The sequence below is a fragment of the Centropristis striata genome, chromosome 3 (genome assembly GCF_030273125.1).
Source record: "Centropristis striata isolate RG_2023a ecotype Rhode Island chromosome 3, C.striata_1.0, whole genome shotgun sequence".
In the NCBI taxonomy this organism is placed as follows: domain Eukaryota; kingdom Metazoa; phylum Chordata; class Actinopteri; order Perciformes; family Serranidae; genus Centropristis; species Centropristis striata.
In genome coordinates this window covers 24078448-24098287 of record NC_081519.1, presented here as the reverse complement: position 1 = coordinate 24098287, position 19840 = coordinate 24078448, and the positions used below count along the sequence as shown (strand labels likewise).

The 19840-nt window shown below is 39.7% G+C and overlaps 1 protein-coding gene across 4 annotated transcripts in view; it reads left to right on the top strand.

The window, feature by feature from the left end:
- The window catches only part of LOC131964952 (eukaryotic translation initiation factor 4 gamma 3-like), a 72613-nt gene that overhangs the window by 50524 nt on the left and 2249 nt on the right, over positions 1 to 19840 (top strand). For all 4 annotated transcript variants that reach the window (XM_059328464.1, XM_059328466.1, XM_059328465.1 and 1 more), the window contains 16 exons: positions 54 to 200; positions 308 to 544; positions 2552 to 2656; positions 5121 to 5259; positions 5580 to 5701; positions 8155 to 8245; positions 8766 to 8883; positions 8970 to 9193; positions 10994 to 11106; positions 11228 to 11400; positions 13486 to 13611; positions 14199 to 14280; positions 14685 to 14783; positions 16103 to 16249; positions 18613 to 18694; positions 18826 to 18972. In XM_059328464.1, the coding sequence (XP_059184447.1) occupies positions 54 to 200; positions 308 to 544; positions 2552 to 2656; positions 5121 to 5259; positions 5580 to 5701; positions 8155 to 8245; positions 8766 to 8883; positions 8970 to 9193; positions 10994 to 11106; positions 11228 to 11400; positions 13486 to 13611; positions 14199 to 14280; positions 14685 to 14783; positions 16103 to 16249; positions 18613 to 18694; positions 18826 to 18972 (2152 nt within the window). The remainder of the gene's footprint in view (positions 1 to 53; positions 201 to 307; positions 545 to 2551; positions 2657 to 5120; positions 5260 to 5579; positions 5702 to 8154; positions 8246 to 8765; positions 8884 to 8969; positions 9194 to 10993; positions 11107 to 11227; positions 11401 to 13485; positions 13612 to 14198; positions 14281 to 14684; positions 14784 to 16102; positions 16250 to 18612; positions 18695 to 18825; positions 18973 to 19840) is intronic.

Sequence of the window (19840 nt, the reverse complement as noted above, 5' to 3'; positions counted from 1 at the left end):
TTGTCACTTAATGTGTCTTTTCTGTATCTGTGATGTCTGCTGATCCTTTGCAGCTCAAGGTGCCGATGACAGACAAACCCAACAACACGGTGAACTTTCGCAAGCTGCTGCTAAACCGCTGCCAGAAGGAGTTTGAGAAAGACAAGGTGGACGACGTGGTGTTTGAGAGGAAGCAGAAAGAGCTGGACTCTGCTGCATCGGTACGAGCTCTACCAATTACTCAAGCGTGACACCTGATTTCCTGCAAAGCATCTTTAGTACAGGGGAGATAATGTATTTGATCAATGTTTTCTTTGGTTCCTCTCAGACGACAGAGCGCGAGCGTCTTCAGGAGGAGCTGGAGGAAGCCAAGGACAAGGCCAGGCGGCGCTCCATCGGCAACATCAGGTTCATTGGCGAGCTCTTCAAGCTAAAGATGCTGACGGAGGCCATCATGCATGATTGTGTTGTCAAGCTGCTGAAGAACCATGACGAGGAGTCTCTGGAGTGCCTCTGCAGGCTGCTCACCACCATCGGCAAGGATCTGGACTTTGAGAAGGCCAAGGTGAGGCGGAGAAGAAAGATGATTTATTGAGAGAGTCAGGGTGGTTTATACTAAAGAGCCCATTTACACTACTGTTCAGATTTTGCAGCATGTTACTGTGCACCTCGTTCCGCGATGCCGGACTGCACGATGAAAGGGCAGAATATCACTTTGCCTTTGCGGGATCGATATGATCCCTAAGGTGAAGAGCTGGGACTGATCTTTCCAGCATTATAGCGGAACATTTACCCTTATATTCTTTGTCGCTTGTGTCTACTTGCTACTTCGCTGGCTTTTAGAAATGACGCGTGTTGTTGTGGCGTCAAGTACTGTGTCACATCCTGCTTAGGCCTCGTTCAGACTGCCAGCCAAAAGCCGATTTGAAGCCCATTCCGATTGGAACTGGATGGCTCTTTTGAAGTCTGAACAGTCACAAATCACATGAAATCCGATTTTTGCAGACCGGATCGAAAACACATTCGGGAGGTAGTTACAAATCGCATTTTAGACAGATGCGTCTCAGTCTGAACCGCTCCAAACACTCAGATCGGTTTTGACTGTCCGTGACGTGACCCTATGCGGCGTAGCGCAGGCAGCGTGGAGACGAGGTGTCCACCGGCAGCCGCGTCCAACTCATGCGGCCCTATGGGGGCATCCACCCGCCCGGTTTCTCCCCTGGTGCATCTGAGATGTTCTGCACCTCTACTGGACAGTGATGAGGCCAATATACTGAGGTGACCTGCCTCCCTCATGTTTGTTGTTGTTGTTCTTGTCGCCGTCGCAATTATGACGTCAGACGATCTGACGCCGTTACTACAGCAACCTGTCTAATCAGTCAATAATGTGGCCCGGTCTGAACAGAGCCATATCTGATTTGGACACTTACTAAAAACAGTGTGGACAGTCAGCCCTAAAAATCGGATTTGAGTAGGAATCTGATTTGAATCAGATTCACCTGCAGTCTGAACGCGGCCTTAGTGTTCTATCCAATCAGCAACCAGGCTTTTTTCAGGGGAGAAAAATAGCCCTGCTCCTCGACAGGGCCAAAAAACATCTGGTCAAACGGCCGCTTGGGACGACCCATGTTAGAAATTAGGGGCGTTTCGGTGATGGAGACTCGCCTCATTCCGGGTATTCAACTATAGTGAAAACGCACCTACAGAGTCACATTCTACGTTTGTTCAGCTCGCCTGGCTCTGTCCTGCCGTCCTCTGTTTTTGGTTGGTTCCTTAGCAACTTAAATGGGGTGATTGCTGAGGTGATTCTGATCTACAGAAACACAGTTTTGACATTAAAGAGAAAATACTGGTGGGATTCAGTCCCACACCAGCTGGGCTACATTCAGATCCAGAGGCAGTTTATGTAGGTTATGAGGAAACAGGACTATCCCCACAGTGTCCCCGCAGTGGGCGCTCTGCTTTGTTCTGTCTGACTGGCTCTCCTGTTGACATCAGTGACTCCCAGCTGGACGCAGCGGGAACCCTCAGATGCTTGGAGAGACACAACTGACCCGAGGGCCTTTCTGCTCTCTCTCTGCTGTACTGTGATGTGCGGTTTGATCCTCATCATCTACCGGGCACCTTGCAAAAGGAAAGCCCTCTGACCTGCAGGAAAACTGGCATGGATTCATCATGGCATCATTATTCTGCTTGGTTTTGTTTTGTTTTTGCCGCTGAAGCCTTTTTTCTCCTCTGTTTACCTCCTGAATGTGGTCATAAATCATCGGGTCCTTCAGATGAGTTGCATCACGTTTAATGTGGAAATTTTCTGAACATGGCTCTTTTAATGTCTGGCCATTACAGTGAATTCAGTCTGCGCTTTCTGGGCTATTACAATTTTAGTTCTGCCGTCTCCCAAATTGTTCCAATTTAATCTCAGGCGGTCAGGACAGCCTCTGCTCTCACTAACAAACTGACCAATCTGTCGGTTTTGTGAAATAACGCTGTCCAGTAGATTGAACAGAACAACAGAGAATATAACCTTTATGTCTCAATTTAACCTCCCCCCTCTCTCTCTTTCCTCCCTCAGCCTCGGATGGATCAGTATTTCAATCAGATGGAAAAAATCGTCAAGGAGAGGAAGACGTCATCTCGGATACGGTTTATGTTACAAGACATCATAGACCTCAGATTGGTGAGTGTGTGTGTAAAGTTTGTGTTGGCTCGGTGTCCAAAGTCCCGCCTCATGCTCGGGCCTGGCCTGCTTCTTCCCACAGAGGTTTGTTTCATTGATCGCTCTGACCTCCTGGAACCTGATATTCTGGGCATATTCTGCTAAATGGAGCTACAACTGCGCTTGTTATTGAATTTTAACACCTTTTCAGAAAGAATGATGGGAGAAAAACCTGTTGGAAAATACACAGTAGAACCTCTTACTGTTGATAACATATGATAAAGGTCTTGGGAAGTGAAAAAGTAGCTGAAGCAGTTAAGACGTGTTTGACAGCAGAGAGCTCTGCATTAAAAGGATACAACTTTCCTTGAACCTGTTCCTATAATATTAATACACATTCAATATACGACTATAGCTGTGTGTTTCGGGGGAAGAATGGCCGCTGGGAAAGTCTCATGGTTTTCTTGATAATAACCAAAAGCATTATCAAGAAAGCCATGTCTAGATATCAGCTCTTAAATTAAACTCTTATTAGCTATTTTTGTTATCATTATATTTGTCCAAACAAATGTACCTTTAGTTGTACCAGGCATTAAAACAAAAAAGAAATTGAAGAAAACAAGGGTGGTCTAATATTTTTTTCCATGACTGTATGAATGTGTTGATCTTTGTTTTCAAACAGTGCAGTGTTTCATGGCAAGATGCAAATAAAAACCGTAAAGTGTGACCACTGATCATGCACACAGTTCTGTTTTAGTGTTTTGCCAGTGGCTGTAAAACAGGAATCAATTTTCAATCTCTATTTTTTTTTAACAGCAGATAGGGCTGTTGTGTATTAATAATAACATTGAATGATCTCATACAGCTGTGACTTCTGCTACACGGCCGTCTGGGCTTAGTGACAAGAGCCGAGCCAGTGTTTGCTACCAGACGATGGTTTGGTACAAAACAAATAATATGTAGAACTCTCAAACTAATTGGTCGTCTCCGATGACTTCACCTCTCCAGAGTCTAGTCAGCGTCTCGTCAACAAACCCAGCGAGCACAGTCATGTCACACTCCTCTTCCCCTGGGCTCTGAAATAAGCTCTTGAGTTTATGTTGTAATAAGTCAGTTTCTGTGTTGTAGATATTTTATAAATTATGCAACAACAAACATTTTAATTAATTTGATTTATTGCCTTTCGTCTGCCTTACTTTTGATTCTGCATTTCTGTTTACATAAAGAATGTCTGGCACCTACAATCATGGAAAAAATGATTAGACCACCTTGTTTTCTTCACTTTCTTGTTTTATTTTAATGCCTGGTACAACGAAATTAAACTATTATCAGCTATTTTTGTTGTTGTCATTATATTTGTCCAAACAAATGTACATTTAGTTATACCAGGCATTAAAAAAAAAAAGGGTGGTCTGATAATTTTTTCCATGACTGTATATGTCAATGCACACACAGTCATCTATGTTACAAACAGGCCAAACAGTCTATTTATCTGTTGTGTTGTTGTTTTGACTTAAATCTGTTTTATAAGTGTGTTTTTTAGTTAATTTAATTTCTTAAAGCTTCTAGATATCCTATATGGCTTACATACACCTTGTTCCCCTTGTGTAACAATATTTACTATCACATAAATAATGAGTCTGGGACACGTGGACATTTTCTGGGCTCACAACGGAAACAAACACGAGGACTTGGAGGAGGAGGAAGCGCAACAAACGAGGAGCAAATGTCTTAACATGACGAGTGTCATGTCAGGCTTTTCCAATAGGGAAACATCTGCTGTGTGATTCTCTCCTGCAGTAACTCTTACCTAACACAAGCTGTTTGAATCAATGTCACCGTCTCCTGCAAGATGCTGGAAACACAGATTCGAGCCCTGCTGTACTGCTCGCTTGTCAAATTTGATATTAAAATGAACCGCGCTACTTATGCAGCGTGATGGATCCGCTTTGTTTAAAAACAAACGAGGGCACGTTCAATATCATGCAAGGGCAAAAATATTGATAACAAATGAAGGGTTGACATTGATGTTTTGTCAGTTGTGATCACTGGTGTTTGAATTCAGAATATTCCTCTGCTCTTGACAACTTCTTATATCTGAGCTGATATGTATGATATGATAAAATGCACCGACACTCTGAAGATGTTTCAGGAAGTAATCCCGGCTGTCATACAGTCATGGAAAAAATCATTAGACCACCTTTGTTTTCTCTAATTTCTTGTTCTTTTTAATGCCTGATACAACTAAAGGTACATTTTGTTTGGACAAATATAATGACAACAAAAATAGCTCATAAGAGTTTAATTTAAGAGATGATATCTAGACATTTTCCATGGTTTTATTGATAATGATTTTGGTTATTATCAAGAAAACCATGGACAACGTGACTGTATGAAATGGCTGAGATCAAGAAAAAAGAAATCTGTGTGAAACTGATGATTCATTTCTGATCCGAGGTCACTGTGGTTCTCGTTATTCTTCCAGCACAACTGGGTGTCCAGGAGAGCCGACCAGGGCCCGAAAACCATTGAGCAGATCCACAAGGAGGCGAAGATCGAAGAGCAGGAGGAGCAGAGAAAAGTGCACCAGCAACTGCTCTCCAAGGACAGCAAGAGACGGCCAGGTCAGGCCCGAAGTCTAAATCCTCTTTAAGGCTTAGAGCCACATCGGCACAGCTACAGTGACTCAGGAAGCTTGCAAGCATACAGACAGACTTCCTGTCCCTATAGCCTGCAGAGACGCTATTGTGCCCAACAGCAGACAGGAAGCCCCCCACTCCCTCCCATCTGTTAGCTGACCTATAATATTTCATCATGTGTGGCACCAAACGGTCAAAAACGTCACTCTTGACAGCTTTCACAGTCGAGTCAGTGAAGGAAAATACCATTAGATATCCACTGAATTCCTGGTAAAACTGCATTTTGTGTGTGTGTGTCTGTGTAGATCCAAGAGAACAGCGAGAACAGAGAGAACAGCGCGTTCAGAGAGAAGAGACCTGGAACACTGTGCCCATGACGAAGAACAGCAGAACCATCGACCCCACCAAGATCCCAAAGATCTCCAAGGTGAGACATGAAACACAACTAGGGCTTAGCTATTAGGTGTGTTTCCACTGAGTACTTTTTGTAAAGCGGCTGAGTGTTTTGGCTCCGCCCACTAGTTCCCCTCGGTCTCTGTTTCCATACAGGTACTTTTGTATCAGCTAACCAACGAGATAATGTGACAACAGACTGACGCGGCAAGCAGTGTTGCCTACTTAGCGACTTTGTCTCTATATTTAGACTATTCAGACCCTCTAGAGACTCTTTTTCAAAAAAAGCGACTAGCGACAAATCTAGCAACTTTTTCTTGTGTTATTGGAGACTTTTGGAGACTCGTTCCTGCTCTTAACGAGTAGCAGGCACCGTCCCAAAGCACTCACAAGCTGCCCAGTCCTCCTGCAGTAGTCTCTCCCAGCTGCAGTCAGAGCAGGAGATGTTAACCCCTCAGTGTCCAGTCTGCACCAGTCTGCAAATGAATTACGCATGCGCGAAATCGCCACTTGGTATCGGCTCAAAAAATACCGACCCGAGGCAGGTACTTTCTGAGCAGCTAACCGGTGAAGCTGGGGGGATCCTCCCTCCCAAGCCACACCCATAGCGGCTCACTACAAGGAAAAGTACCTGATGAGAACGTGCCTATTTTATCCTGATGTAGGTAGTTTCATATCTTGATAACGATAGGTGTCACAATATAGCCTGTTTTCTGGTAATTCAATAAATAGTCTATATTAAAAAATAACCACATGGTAAAGCCTATTTTTGTACACAGGAATGTTAAGCGCCGTCCAAATAACGTAAATATTATATATATTTAATGCAGTTTGGTTGCTGTTTCTTCTACATTGTGATAGAAACAATATGGGGAAAAAACCCAGAATAATTCCGATATAAATGCTGTTTAAATAATTTGCTCATACTAATCTAGTAGTTTGCTTACAGTGGTCATCATGGCTGTTTTCATAAAGTCATGAAAAATTATTAGACCACCCCTTTTCTTCAATTTCTTTTTCATTTTAATGGCTGGTACAGCTAAAGGTACATGGTTTTCTTGGTAATGATTTTGGTCTCCAAACAAGTTGTACCAGGCATTAAAAATAACAAGAAACTGAAGAAAACAATGGTCTAATATTTTTTTCCATCACTGAAAATACAGTGGCAAGAAAAAGTATGTAGTACTAGTAAGTACTTATCTTGGCTATCTTGGCTAATATTTCTTTTCCTATAACTCACATGACAACTTTGCTTGTGGACTGCATACCTCAGGCCGGGCTGTGTGCATGTTGAAATCATGACGGGAAAAAAAGTTATTTTCTCTCAATGAAAAAGGAAGTGTCCTTGAAGTTTATGACAATCTGCCAAAAACGAGCCAGTGAGATGCAACAGAGAAACTTGTTGTTCCTCAGAATACCTTGTGTTGTCTACAGAAAACAGATGTGCACTGCAGTGACCATCAAATGGTAATCTGCTCGATAAATACAGAGAAAATATATTTGGTTGTAATAATCATCCACTTATTGTCATCAGTTTGATCGAGACAGACTGTAAGCAGCTTCCATTGTGTTAAGGAAGATCCCAATCAACACTGATTATAATTTATCTGATCAAAAGAAAGTCTTTGTTGCTGCATTTCGTATTTTCTGAATCTAATATTTTCTGGTGAATCTACAGGCTGCTTTGAACACTGGGTCTTGGTCGAATATTGGCAGGTCTGCATTGAAATTTAGATTGGTTTATGAGGTTCTTCGTGTGGCTTCATGTTGTTTCATTTTCATTTAGTGTTTTTCCACATCAGTCAGAAGCCTCTTCACCAGTGGGGGTTGTTCCTTCAGTAGAAAGTTTCTGTACACAGCAAATGACTGTTTACACGGCACAGAGAGGAATCCTGTGGCTCATCATGAGAACTCTTACACTGTCCCTGCCCTCATCTGATCTACATTATTGTGGTTTATGTTCTGTAGTAAACAGTCCCCCTGCTGGACACATGAGGTACTGCTAACAAAAAAAGAAACAAGTTCCCCCTGCAGGAGGGATTTTGCAAGTTCTCAGTATTAGTTGTACAAAGAGAAAACTAATTGTTACTAATCCTTTTGGACATTTTATGTAAAATACTACTTTATATATACATGCAACATTTTGTCTACTTGATTAATATATTCAAAAGCTTTAACCAGAGTGTTCTTGAGACCCTGAATACAAATAAACTGGTGTAAAAGGTTGATCGAGGGGAGGGGAGGAATTTAAAATCAGGGTGTGTTTGTCAACAGATGGTTCTGGTTGGAAACATGTGCATTAGTATCCACACTGATTGACTTGTATTACGTCTTGCTGCTCACAGCATTAAAGTGATAATCATGTACCTGCAGGTTTAAGTCTGGGGCTTCTATCTCGTCTTTGGTGTTGTCCACATTTGCAGTTTTTCGCTGTCAGTTCACCCTGCGTGCTTGCAGCTCGTTCTTAAACGTATTCTCTTTCTGCAGCCTCAGATGGACGAGAAGATCCAGCTGGGCCCCCGGGCTCAAGTCACGTGGGTGAAGGGCAGCAGTGGAGGAGCCAAGGCTAGTGACTCAGGTAAGAAAACATGTTTTAACTGCTCCAAGACCACACTGGGCCAAAACGATGCAGGAGCAGGAGTTGGCAAGAGTAAAAAATATTCTTAATCACACAGCAAAGCACATTTTATCTTGTGTTCATCTGAGAGAAGCACTGAGGGCTGATTTATGCTCAAATTGATGTTACGATGAAGCCTTCTTTCTGCACTTCCGTTTATTTTGCCCGTATTTTTGCATGTTTTTTTAAGTTTATGGATATGAAGGAAATGGAGCTGCACCACTAGAAATGGACGCAGTGAAACAAAAAAAAGTTTTTGTGGAGTAATTACGATGTATTTAATGACCTCTGCTAAAAAAAAACAAGATAACAAAGACCAAAATGCCAGATTTAAATTTTGTATTTTCTTCCCCTCTTGGTAAAAGTTACTTTTTTGCTGAACATACAGTGATTCAAGTGAAACGACTCATACAACCCATGACGATTTCCCTTAGTTTTCTGGTGTAATTCATGTTTTTCATAACTTTTCTATCCGTGACAGAACTGTCTCGGACAGCCGGCCTCAATCGTTACTCCGCACTGCAGTCGACGCCTTCACCTCAGCCCTCCTCCACTCCTCCACAGAACGCAGACTTTGACTCCAGGAGAACTCTGGGAAGGTAAAGGACAACACTGCGATGACACATCTGACAGTTTGTCTCTCCAGTTCAGTCACGTCCTGATCGAGCTGCTTTTTGTTTTCCAGTCGTAGCAGCGCAGGCAGAGAACGCAGCGAGAAGCCGCTGATCTCTGCCCCTCCGTCGTCTCGGGCCGGACCGTTCACCAGGGGAGGCAGTTCGAAGGAGCTGCTGGAGAGTCAAACCCCCGAAGAGCCGCGCAGAGACCAGGAGCGAGAGGGAGCCGAGCCCCGGAGACCGAGTGTCACCGAGGACAAACCGGAGCCTGAACGCAGCAGAGTCAGAGAACCTGGTGAGACACAGCATGCAGGAGCAGAATGTTAATATCATAGAGGAACAACACTCATGTATGTTTTGTTTTAATCTATGACCAAATTTTATTTGGCATCAAGAATCCTAAATGCATTTTCATGATTTTGTGAGACAAGGCAAGTTTATTTATATAGCACCTTTAAACAACAAGGCAATTCAGAGTGCTTTACACAAAACATTAGAAGTATTTAGAGGAAACCTATATAAAATGACATTCAAATATAACAATATAAGACTAAAAACAAGCAGATAAAATATTTTGGGAAACATATAGAAGTACATTCAAATATAAATTTTAAAATTGAAAAGTGAGCTGATGAATTTTTTTTTTTTTTTAAATATGAAATTCCCTACTCATATCGCTAAACTAGAGGAGTCCCTTAATCTATCCGGGAAAATGCGGCATCTCTTAACTGCAGTTTTCTGGGAGCTAGTTACAGATATGTAGGGCATAAAAACTGAATGCTGCCTCTGCATGTTTAGTTCTGACTTGTAGTTAAATTCAGTATGAAATTTTATATTTAAATGTAAAGTATAGAAATAATGCAGATTAGTTCTTTACGATGCTTTCTCAAACTAGCTGCATATAGAAAAGCTTTTGATTTTGATTTTTAAAAAAATACTCAAAAACGAAAAACCTACTGATCTGATCATACTTGATGATATTAACATCTAACTCATCTGTTCAGAAATATATGTAAACACTAGGGATGCATAAATATATATCCAGAACATAGGTATTGGCCCATGTTTTCTTTTTTTTTTTCTTTTTTTTTACTGTTTCTGATGTATCACATTCTTTTTGCATTGACTGAATGTTATGTTGGTTATTGGAAATAGAACTCTGACAAAAAAGTCTTCTAAAACAGTTCCACATTATTTTTTTATAGTGAAGATTTCTTTGTTTCCCTGGCACAAAAATGGTAATAAACAACAAGAAACATTGGTATGGTCAACCGCTATCAGCCCAGAATTTTACAATCTGTACATCTCTACTAAACTCACCTTTATTGGCAACAGAAAACATAAATATCTCAGTTCTTACCTGTTTTATATTTACTTGTATATTGCTTTTAGCATTAAAACATGTTTAAATAATTTTAGGAGCAACAGCAAGTTTTCTCCATAGCAGATATTAATACTGTTGTGTCCAATTCATTTTTCTTAGTTTTTAATGTTTCAGGAAAGATGAGTTTACTAGAGATGCACAGACTGAAAAATTCTGGGCTGATACCGACACGATATATAAATTAACAATACAGCTGATAGCTGTTGCCCATAAAAATGTTTCTTGTTATTTATTCCCACTTTTGTGCCAGGAAAAGAAAGAAATCTTACTATTAAAAAGTAATGTGGAACTGTTTTAGAGGACTGAGTCCAACCTCCAATAACCAACATAACATTCAGTCAATGCAAAATAAATGTGATGTGATTCGTTTTTGAGTAGTTTTTATAAAAAACAAAAGCTTTTCTAGTTGCAGCTGGTTTGAGAAAGCATTGTAAGGAACTAATTGGCATTACTCCTATACTTAACATATAAATATAAAATTTCATACTGAATTTAATTATGAAATCCTTGATGCCAAATAAAGTTTGTCCCTGAGAATATAAATCTTTTGAAAACAAACTTTGCTCATCACATTTGATTGTTATATTTATTGAAATCAGAACAGAGTAAGGAGTTGCTCACATGATTTAATCAGAGAAGACCAGACATGGATCTTCATCTTACCGCAGACGGACAGAAACTGATGTTGCTGTTGTTTTTTTGCGTCGACAGTGAAACCTGAGCCAGCGGTCCAGACTCCGGACAGACCTGCTCTGTCTGAGGAGGAGATAGAGAGGAAGTCCAAGGCCATCATCGACGAGTTCCTGCACATAAACGACTACAAGGTACGCAGATTCACAGGAAGATCTAATCTGGTTTTAGGCGCAAACTTCTGAATGCACATCAAAGAAACATGATGGTAAATCAATGATTAGTTCTTGTTTACATGTCTTTTTGTTTCTGCAGGAGGCGGTTCAGTGCGTTGACGAGCTGGACTTGGGCTCTCAGCTGCACATCTTCGTGTGTGTCGGGGTGGAGTCGACCCTGGAGCGCAGCCAGATCACACGGGACCACATGGGCCAGCTCTTCTTCCAGCTGGTGCAGCAGGGCATCCTGCTCAAAGCCCAGTTCTACAAAGGGTCAGTCCACAGACTTCTAATTAGGCCTGTCACAATGATCAATATATCGACTTATCGTTCGATAAACAAAAAATGGACACAATAGTTTATCCCGACTTGATAAATTGTCGTTTACATGCGTGTTTGTTTACATAAGTCATCAACATTCAGTCACACTGCTTCTCCTGTCAGTCAACTTGGGGGAGGCGGGGCTCACTTGCCCTGTCACCATAACAAAATTTTTAGTTCGATATATTTTTCCAGAAACTATCATGATAAACAATAGTATTGTTGAGAACATCCTTTTCCACAGCAATGAATTTTTAAATCTCAAGAATATTAATGAACATTGGAATTGAAATGTGGAAAATAAATATTAAAACATCCTAGATAAATAAAACGTAAATAAATAGACTACAAATCAAAACAAGTAAAATGGAATCTCGGGCTCTACTAACAGAAATTGCACTGAGATAAATATCATATTATTATATATTATTAAAAATATATAAATAGCTGTTTCAGAGATTTTTTTGACAATTCCTGTCAAACATTTGCTGTATTACTGAAATGGCACAAAAAGTCTGCATTATAATGCGTCCACTATAAGTGCTAACAGGCTAACAGTTAGCTCTGTAGCAGTACAGTGTGTATGTGCTGCTGCAGGAGGTGAGCGACCTCGGTTTGTTTACAACAACCACCGGACACTCTGTGTACAGTTAGCCTGTGGTTTACAATGCGGACGCTGTGCAGTTAACGACAGTGGCCACAGTTGTTGTGCAGCTGCTGAGCTGAACAGTGAAATCCAAAATGTTCCCACACTGGCTTTGGCACCAATTCCTTTTATTACACCAAAGTTTCTGGAGTTGTGCAGCCATCAGGAAACTTAACTTCAAGTAACACACTCACTGTGCTTCAGCTGGCTAGCGCGAGTGTGTGTGTGTGTGTGTGTGCATGCATGCATGTGTGAGAGAGCTGCGACAGGAGAGGGACAGAAGCGGCACCACTGGTGAAAATGTTGATGGCTTATGTAAACAACAATTATCGCGTCCACTTTTATATATCGAGCGCTAAGTCGACATATTGACTATCGTGACAGGCATAGGGCACACACACATGCAGACACAGACAGACGGTGTGGACAGCGTTGAAGCAGGTGAAGCAGAGAGAAAGAATTAGCATACTCGAAGCTAAGTTTTCCGACGGCCGTATAGTTGTACAATTACAGAATGTTGAATGGCATAAATGGAATCAGTTCCAAAGCTTAATGCCACAGCAGCGGTGTGGGAACATTTTGGTATGACAAATCTGTATGAAGATAGTCGCAACAAAAAGTGGCAACACAGCAAACCTCAAAGTCCATTTAAAACACAACCATCACATCCAATCCCTTCAGCTGGGAACAGAAAACACAGGAGGGTCCTCCACTAACCCACAACTGGCAATTAAGGATATCTTCACCAAAATATGCAAATATAAATGTGACCGCTCAAAATGGCGCACGCTCACAGATATCTTTGCTCACTTTGTAGTAAAAGAGATTCAACAGCCATTCAACAATGTGGAGAAACCAGAATTTAGAGAAATGCTGCAGACTTTTGATAGGCAGTACGAGTTACCTAAAAAAAACTTTTCCCAAACAGCCATTCCAGCATTTCAATGCCAATGTTCAAGATTCTTGAGAGTTAAAAGTTAATTGCTCTTTAAAAGGATGTATTTGAATTATTATGCTCTGTCATTATATCGGCGGCTTAAAAAACAATATCAACAATACTTTATCGTCATAGTTTCTGGGAAAATATATCGTCCTAAAAAATGTGTTATCGTGACAGGCCTAAACTTCTGATGCACCTTTCCAATCAAGCAGTTCATAGTGACTGTCTGGGTGGATTTCCTCTCGTTTGAAGGAGATAAAAAAATATTTTCCGGTTCATGGGGACTGAATTAAAGTGAATATTAGTTTAAATCAAAGTTTTGTTGGTACATAAATAAAGTAACTTTTATATTTGAGCTGCTCTGATTTTTATACTTGTTATATACCTTTAAAACCACAGTGACAATGATATATTTGTTTATGGTTGCTATGTTTTTTTGTTGTTTTGTCAGGTTTGCAGACACGCTGGAACAAGCGGATGACATGGCCATTGACATTCCCCACATCTGGCTGTACCTGGCCGAGCTGCTCAGCCCTGTGCTGAAGGACGGGGGCTTCTCTATGAGAGAGCTCTTTAGGTACTCACTCATCACTCTTTTTCTTCATTTTCTTGTTCATTTTAATGCCTGGTACAACTAAAGGTACAATTGTTTGGACAAATATAATAAGAAAAACACAAATAGCTCATAAGAGTTTGTCCAAACAAACGTACCTTTAGTTATACCAGACATTAAAGTGAACAAGTAATTGAAGAAAACAAAGGGGGTTTAATACTTTTTCCATGACTGTATTTTTGGTCAGTTTTTGTCTTTTTTGGTCATTTTTACATCTATTTTTGATCAATTTGTGTCTATATTGATAATTTTGTGTCCTTTTTTGATCATTTTTTACATCTACAGTCATGGAAACATTCTTGATAATAACCAAAATCATTATCAAGAAAACCATGGAAACTGTCTAGATATCAGCGCTTACATTAAACTATGATGAGTTATTCTTGTTGTTATCATTATATTTGTCCAAACAAATGTATCTTTAGTTGAACCAGGCATTAAAATGAACAATAAAGTGAAGAAAACAATGGTCCAATATTTTTTTCCATGACTGTACATAAATTATTTACATATACTAACATTTAATCTCTGTCGTCTCTGTTTGTTCACAGTGAATTAAGCAAACCTTTGCTTCCTGTGGGAAGAGCTGGGATCTTAATTTCTGAAATACTGCACATACTATGCAAACAAATGGTAAGCAACACTTTAATTTAAGTTGTGTCATCATGTTACCTGTGGTGGTTGTTGTTGTTAAGGCAGCGGAGTATAATCAATAGTTTGATTGTGATTAATGGTTTCTCAGTTATTAGATCTATTATTGGCTGCCTAAGGTTAAGGATTGATTATATTGGTGATATTTTGATCAAATTGCTTTTGAATGAAGCACAAAAATGTACATTTATTGTTCTACTACAGTTGATTTGATTGTTTATTTCCTAAATTAATCAAATCATGGACAATTGTAATTTTTCCCTTTTGATTTGAAACTATTTTTTGCTAATTTTACCCACAATCTTTTTTTTCTTGAAAACCAGAAAAAAATAAATGAGATTTTTCAGAGGAAAGCAGTGCAATGTTATCTCTTGTTGTCTCCACAGAGCCATAGGACTATAGGATCTTTGTGGAAGGAATCTGGCCTCAACTGGACCGACTTCCTGCCAGAGGGAGACGATGTCCAGGCTTTCATCTCACAACAGGTGAATGAATAAAGGCCTCCGGAAACAACAGTGTTACATTAAAACACAAAGGCCATCATTTATCAAATGACCGTACGACAGAAAGTGAGCGTAAAGTGGGTGCACAATCATTTTCTACGCAAAGCTCGGCATTTATCAATTTGGACGTGAGCAGAGGGTACGATCAGATCTCATGTCTGCTCTCAGCTCGTGTACGCAAATTTGAGTCAGCGTGAAGTCCACACGTCTGAGTTGTAGAATTGATCTTAGACTATTGTATCGATGCCTGGAGCTGATAAAACTCTGCCATGTTTAGTTTTTAATGGTGACAAAGCAGAGCATGTTTAGGCTACATCCTTTATAATTAAAACCTCATTAAGAATAAAAACACCTTGCAACCATGAAATTCTTTAACAAGATTACTAGCCGAGGCTATTAAATGTTGTTGTCTTCTGCTGTTTACCGTTATCCTGCTGGACACCGGAGCGGCAGCGTCTCCTTTACCAGCGGTGCTGCCCGAATAATAGAAAAGAAAATGGAAACATTTCCAATCAGGGCTGCCACACGCTCCTCTGACTGGGACAGAATTCTGACTAAATGTAAAGAAGTGAATAACATCTCTCCATCATAATAATAATAATAATATTTGGATATTATATAGGCTATTAGGCTTTATATATCACAATGTATAAATGAGATTTTCCAACCTCACCAGGAGTTGAATGCTGACAGCTACACTGATTTCCTTCCTTTTCACTTTGTCGTGTTGCAGCTGTTGGACGTCAGCATTTCACTTTCTGCCTCTGAGAAATTCCTCTTCCTCTGGGATTAAAACTTACTTTAAATCATTGTTTACCTCCTTCAACCAAAAAGCTGTGCTCCAAATGTAAAATATTCACTGAACTTTTTTGAGTTTATAGCTATAAGTACTTTTTTAAGTTAACTATTAAGTACTATTTTTCTCCTGTTGTTATTTGTAAAGGTGCACTTTGCTAATAAAGCTGACTTTAGGGGGGGAAATCCTCTTTTTGGCCGTATTGCGTCCTTCGGTGTCGTAAACTCTGGAGGAGAGCCATCTGAATATTATATATACATGCAACATTTACCAAAGCCGATCATTTTTACGATGTGATTGGAGAGATACGATCGTTTGATAAATCCCACGTGAACCCTGTCGTAAGACGAAATGTACGCTCGTTTCTACGCTTGTTTGATAAATGAGGGCCAGATAACCAAACATGGGCTTTCTTGATATGAATGTAACACAAGAAGTTGGCTGCATCTTTTCCTTATTTGTCTCTTCCCCATCATACTGATGTCTTCTCCTCCGATCGAAACAGAAACTCCAGTTTGTTCTGTCGGACGGCTCCGGTCCTGAGGCGTCTCTGTCTAAAAGGATTTTGTCTCCTGAGGAGCTGAGCCAGCAGATGGAGAAACTCCTCCTGGAGGACATGGCCAGCGATGAGCAGATCTTTGACTGGGTGGAGGTATGAGAAGTGACACACGTATGACACAGCTGTCAGAGGAAAAACATCAAAGTCTGCAGAACATGAGAAGTCTCCTTTAATCCCAACAGAACAACATGTTGACTCCCCGCCTGCATGCACGTTTTTTCAGCCTAACGCTGTTGAAGCAGAGCAGCTGATATTGGTAGTGAGAGCAACAAGTTAGCAGACTGCTGAGTCGTTACTAAAGCTCTCACTCTGCTCCGCATGAGGTGAAAAAAGGAGAGAAACTATAAAAACAAAGAATGATACTGAGTGAGCGTTATGGACATACCTACGGTTCTGTGAACTCTGGATCAGGATTTCTGACGGTCAGGAAGAATAAAATTAGGTTTACTGTTTTGGTTTTTACTGTGGTATTGAATTGGGTGTCGAGAATGGTGGAATTTTACTGGTACATTTTTTAAAAACTCAACATTTCTAGCATTAAAAATGAAACTTGTAGAATAAAGAGATCACAATTTTTAAGCTTAATTTGTTGACTTTCTGATGGAAGCATTTTTCACATGATTTATTTTAGGACTGGAGGAAAATTTCAGTTTTTTACAGTTTCTGTCTGTGATAAAATGTGTAATTTGACAGATTTTTAAAAAAAGGAAACATGCTTTTCAAACTGGACTAGGTTAAATTCAGAGGGGCAGTCTGTTATTTATGACATAAATGTGACACAGATCAGTTTTATATGCAGCCTGTAATGAGCAGAAATAGTATTTTTTTGTATTTTTATAAACGCTGTGTCCTGTTTTTCTGTAGTCTAACTGCTGAGATGTGAAATTGACAACTTGTGTGTTTTGTCCTCCGGTATGAGAAGTGACACACGTATGCACACAGCTGTCAAAGGAAAAACATCAAAGTCTGCAGAACATGAGAAGTCTCCTTTAATCCTGACAGAACACCACGGTTGATTTTTCAATGTTGTTGAAGCAGAGCAGCTGATATTGGTAGTGAGAGCAACAAGTTAGCAGACTGCTGAGTCGTTACTAAAGCTCTCACTCTGCTCCGCATTGGGAGGAAAAAGGAGAGAAACTGTATAAAAACAAAGAATGATACTGAGAGAGACTTAATGACGGACCTACGGTTCTGTTACTCTGGATCAGGGTTCACTGTCATCTTTCTGACGGCCAGGAAGAATAAAATTAGATTTACAGTTTTGTTTTTTAATTGTGGTATTGAATTGGGTGTCGAGAATGGTGGAATTTTACTGGTAAATACAAAAAACTAGTATCTAAAACTTTTAGAATAAAAAGTAATTTATTTATTATATTATCCTTTATTGTGGTTGTTTTTGTAACTTGGAGTAATCTGGAACCAGAATTTCGTTCAGGATTAATAAAGTTCTATCTCATTTTATCTTGTTTTTATTAAATATCAGTTTTGTACCTTCTGCTGTATCAGCTTTAAACCAAGCACCCCGGTAACCACCGGAGGGGGTGCTATGCTATGCTGGAGGGTTAAATGGGATAAATGGTGTGCATTAAGTGTATATTTTTGTTGTGTCGTGGTGTCTTTATGTATCCTGTGTCTATGTTTGTATATATGTTCGAAGTACATGTACAGGCTGCAAAAACAAATTTCCTGAAAAGGACAATAAAGTATCTATCTTTAAGCTTTGATTTGGTTATTTTCTGATGGAAGCATTTTTCACATGATTTATTTAAGGACTGTGGGAACCATAAAACTACGACACAACTAAAATTGTTGTTTTTATAGTTTTTGTCTGTGCTAAAATGTGTAATTTGGCAGATTTATAAAAAAAAAAAAAAAAAAAGAAAACATGCTTTTCAAACCCGACTGTGGGTTAATTCAGAGGAGCAGACTGATATTTATGACACATAACTGTGACAGCTCTGTTTTATATGCAGCCTGTAATGAGCAGAAATATTTAAGTTTTTTAATATTTTTATTAACAGTGTCTCCTCTTCTTTTCCTCTTCGTAGTCTAACTGCTGAATTGAACCATTGTTTTTTTCAATTTCTTGTTCATTTTAATGTCTGGTACAACTAAAAGCACATTTTTGACAAATTTAAAGATAACTAAAATAGCTCATAACAGTTTAATTTAAGAGCTGATATCTAGACATTTTTCATGGTTTTATTGATAATGATTTTGGTTATTATGGAGAAAACCATGGAAAATGTCCAGATATCAGCTCTTAAATTAAACTCTTATCAGCTATTTTTGTTGTTATTATGTTTGTCCAAACAAATGTACCTTTAGTTGTACCAGGCATTAAAATGAACTAGAAATTGAAGGAAAAAATGGTCTAATAAATTTTCCATGTATATGTACATACATACAGAATCTAAAAACTATCTGAGTTGTGTGTTCTGTCCTCCGGTTCTCAGGCCAACCTGGATGATTCTCAGATGAGCTCGTCCCCTTTCCTGAGGGCTCTGATGACAGCTGTGTGTAAGGCAGCAGTGAAAGGTAAGCACTACACCACCTGGGCGAGAAACTCGTCTTTTCCGCTAAAATCTCACCGCTTGATTGCAATATTTACTCTCTGCCAAACTGCGAGCGGAGCGTGCACTCACTCTGCCTCCTGCTTCACCACACAGATGATAACACCAACTGTCGAGTGGACACGGCCATCATCCAGAGGAGATTGCCTGTATTACTCAAGTACCTTAACTCAGACACTGAGCGACAGCTGCAAGCACTTTATGCACTTCAGGCGCTGATCGTCGCCCTCGATCAGCCTCCAAGTAAGTGCTGCACCCTTGTGTTTACTCCTCCCACCTCCTCCTCATCAAACCAGGAGATTTAACTTCATTTAAGTCTTCTTTTTTCTTAATTTTTTTATCAGATGAGATCAGCCAGTAGCTAAAAGCAATTCCTACCTTGTGTTTACATCAGCGTTGTGAAAGCAGTGTTATTGTAGACAACCTAATCTCACCACGACACACATATAGTAGCTGCTCTGAATTATGTCACATGATCTCCATCAGCAGATGGATTCATTCAGCTGTTATAGATTGAGATGCTCATGTTTTCTGAGCACTTAAAGGACTTCTGGTCCGCATTGAAGTTTAGATTTAAAGTTCATCTTTCACCTTGGAAACATCTGAAAGTTGTTGCCCCCAAAGGTCAACAATGAACTTTAACTCTCAATATTACTGTAAATTATACAGTCATGGAAAATACTATTAGACCACCGTTTTTCTTCAATTCCTCGTTCATTGTAATGCCTGGTACAACTAAAGGTATATTTGTTTAACAAATATAATAACAACAAAAGCTGCTGATAAGAGTTTAATTTAAGAGCTGATATCTAGACATTTTCCATGGTTTTCTTGATGATGATTTTGGTTATTATCAATAAAACCATAGTAAATGGCTTTTAAAGCCTGACCTCTAGATTGAAAGCCTGATATAAAAGAATGCAGGATTTTATGATGTGGTTTTCGTTGGAATTAATGGGGACATTTTTGTCCTTAAGGGTCTGAGTATCTGTACTTTGGACTGAGACTTATTATAGGAGTTAAGGTTGAACTTCCAACCCTCAGGCCAGGTTGAGCGCATTTTACACACTTTTCATTCTTCATTTGTTAATAGTTTTGGCTGTGTTCATGC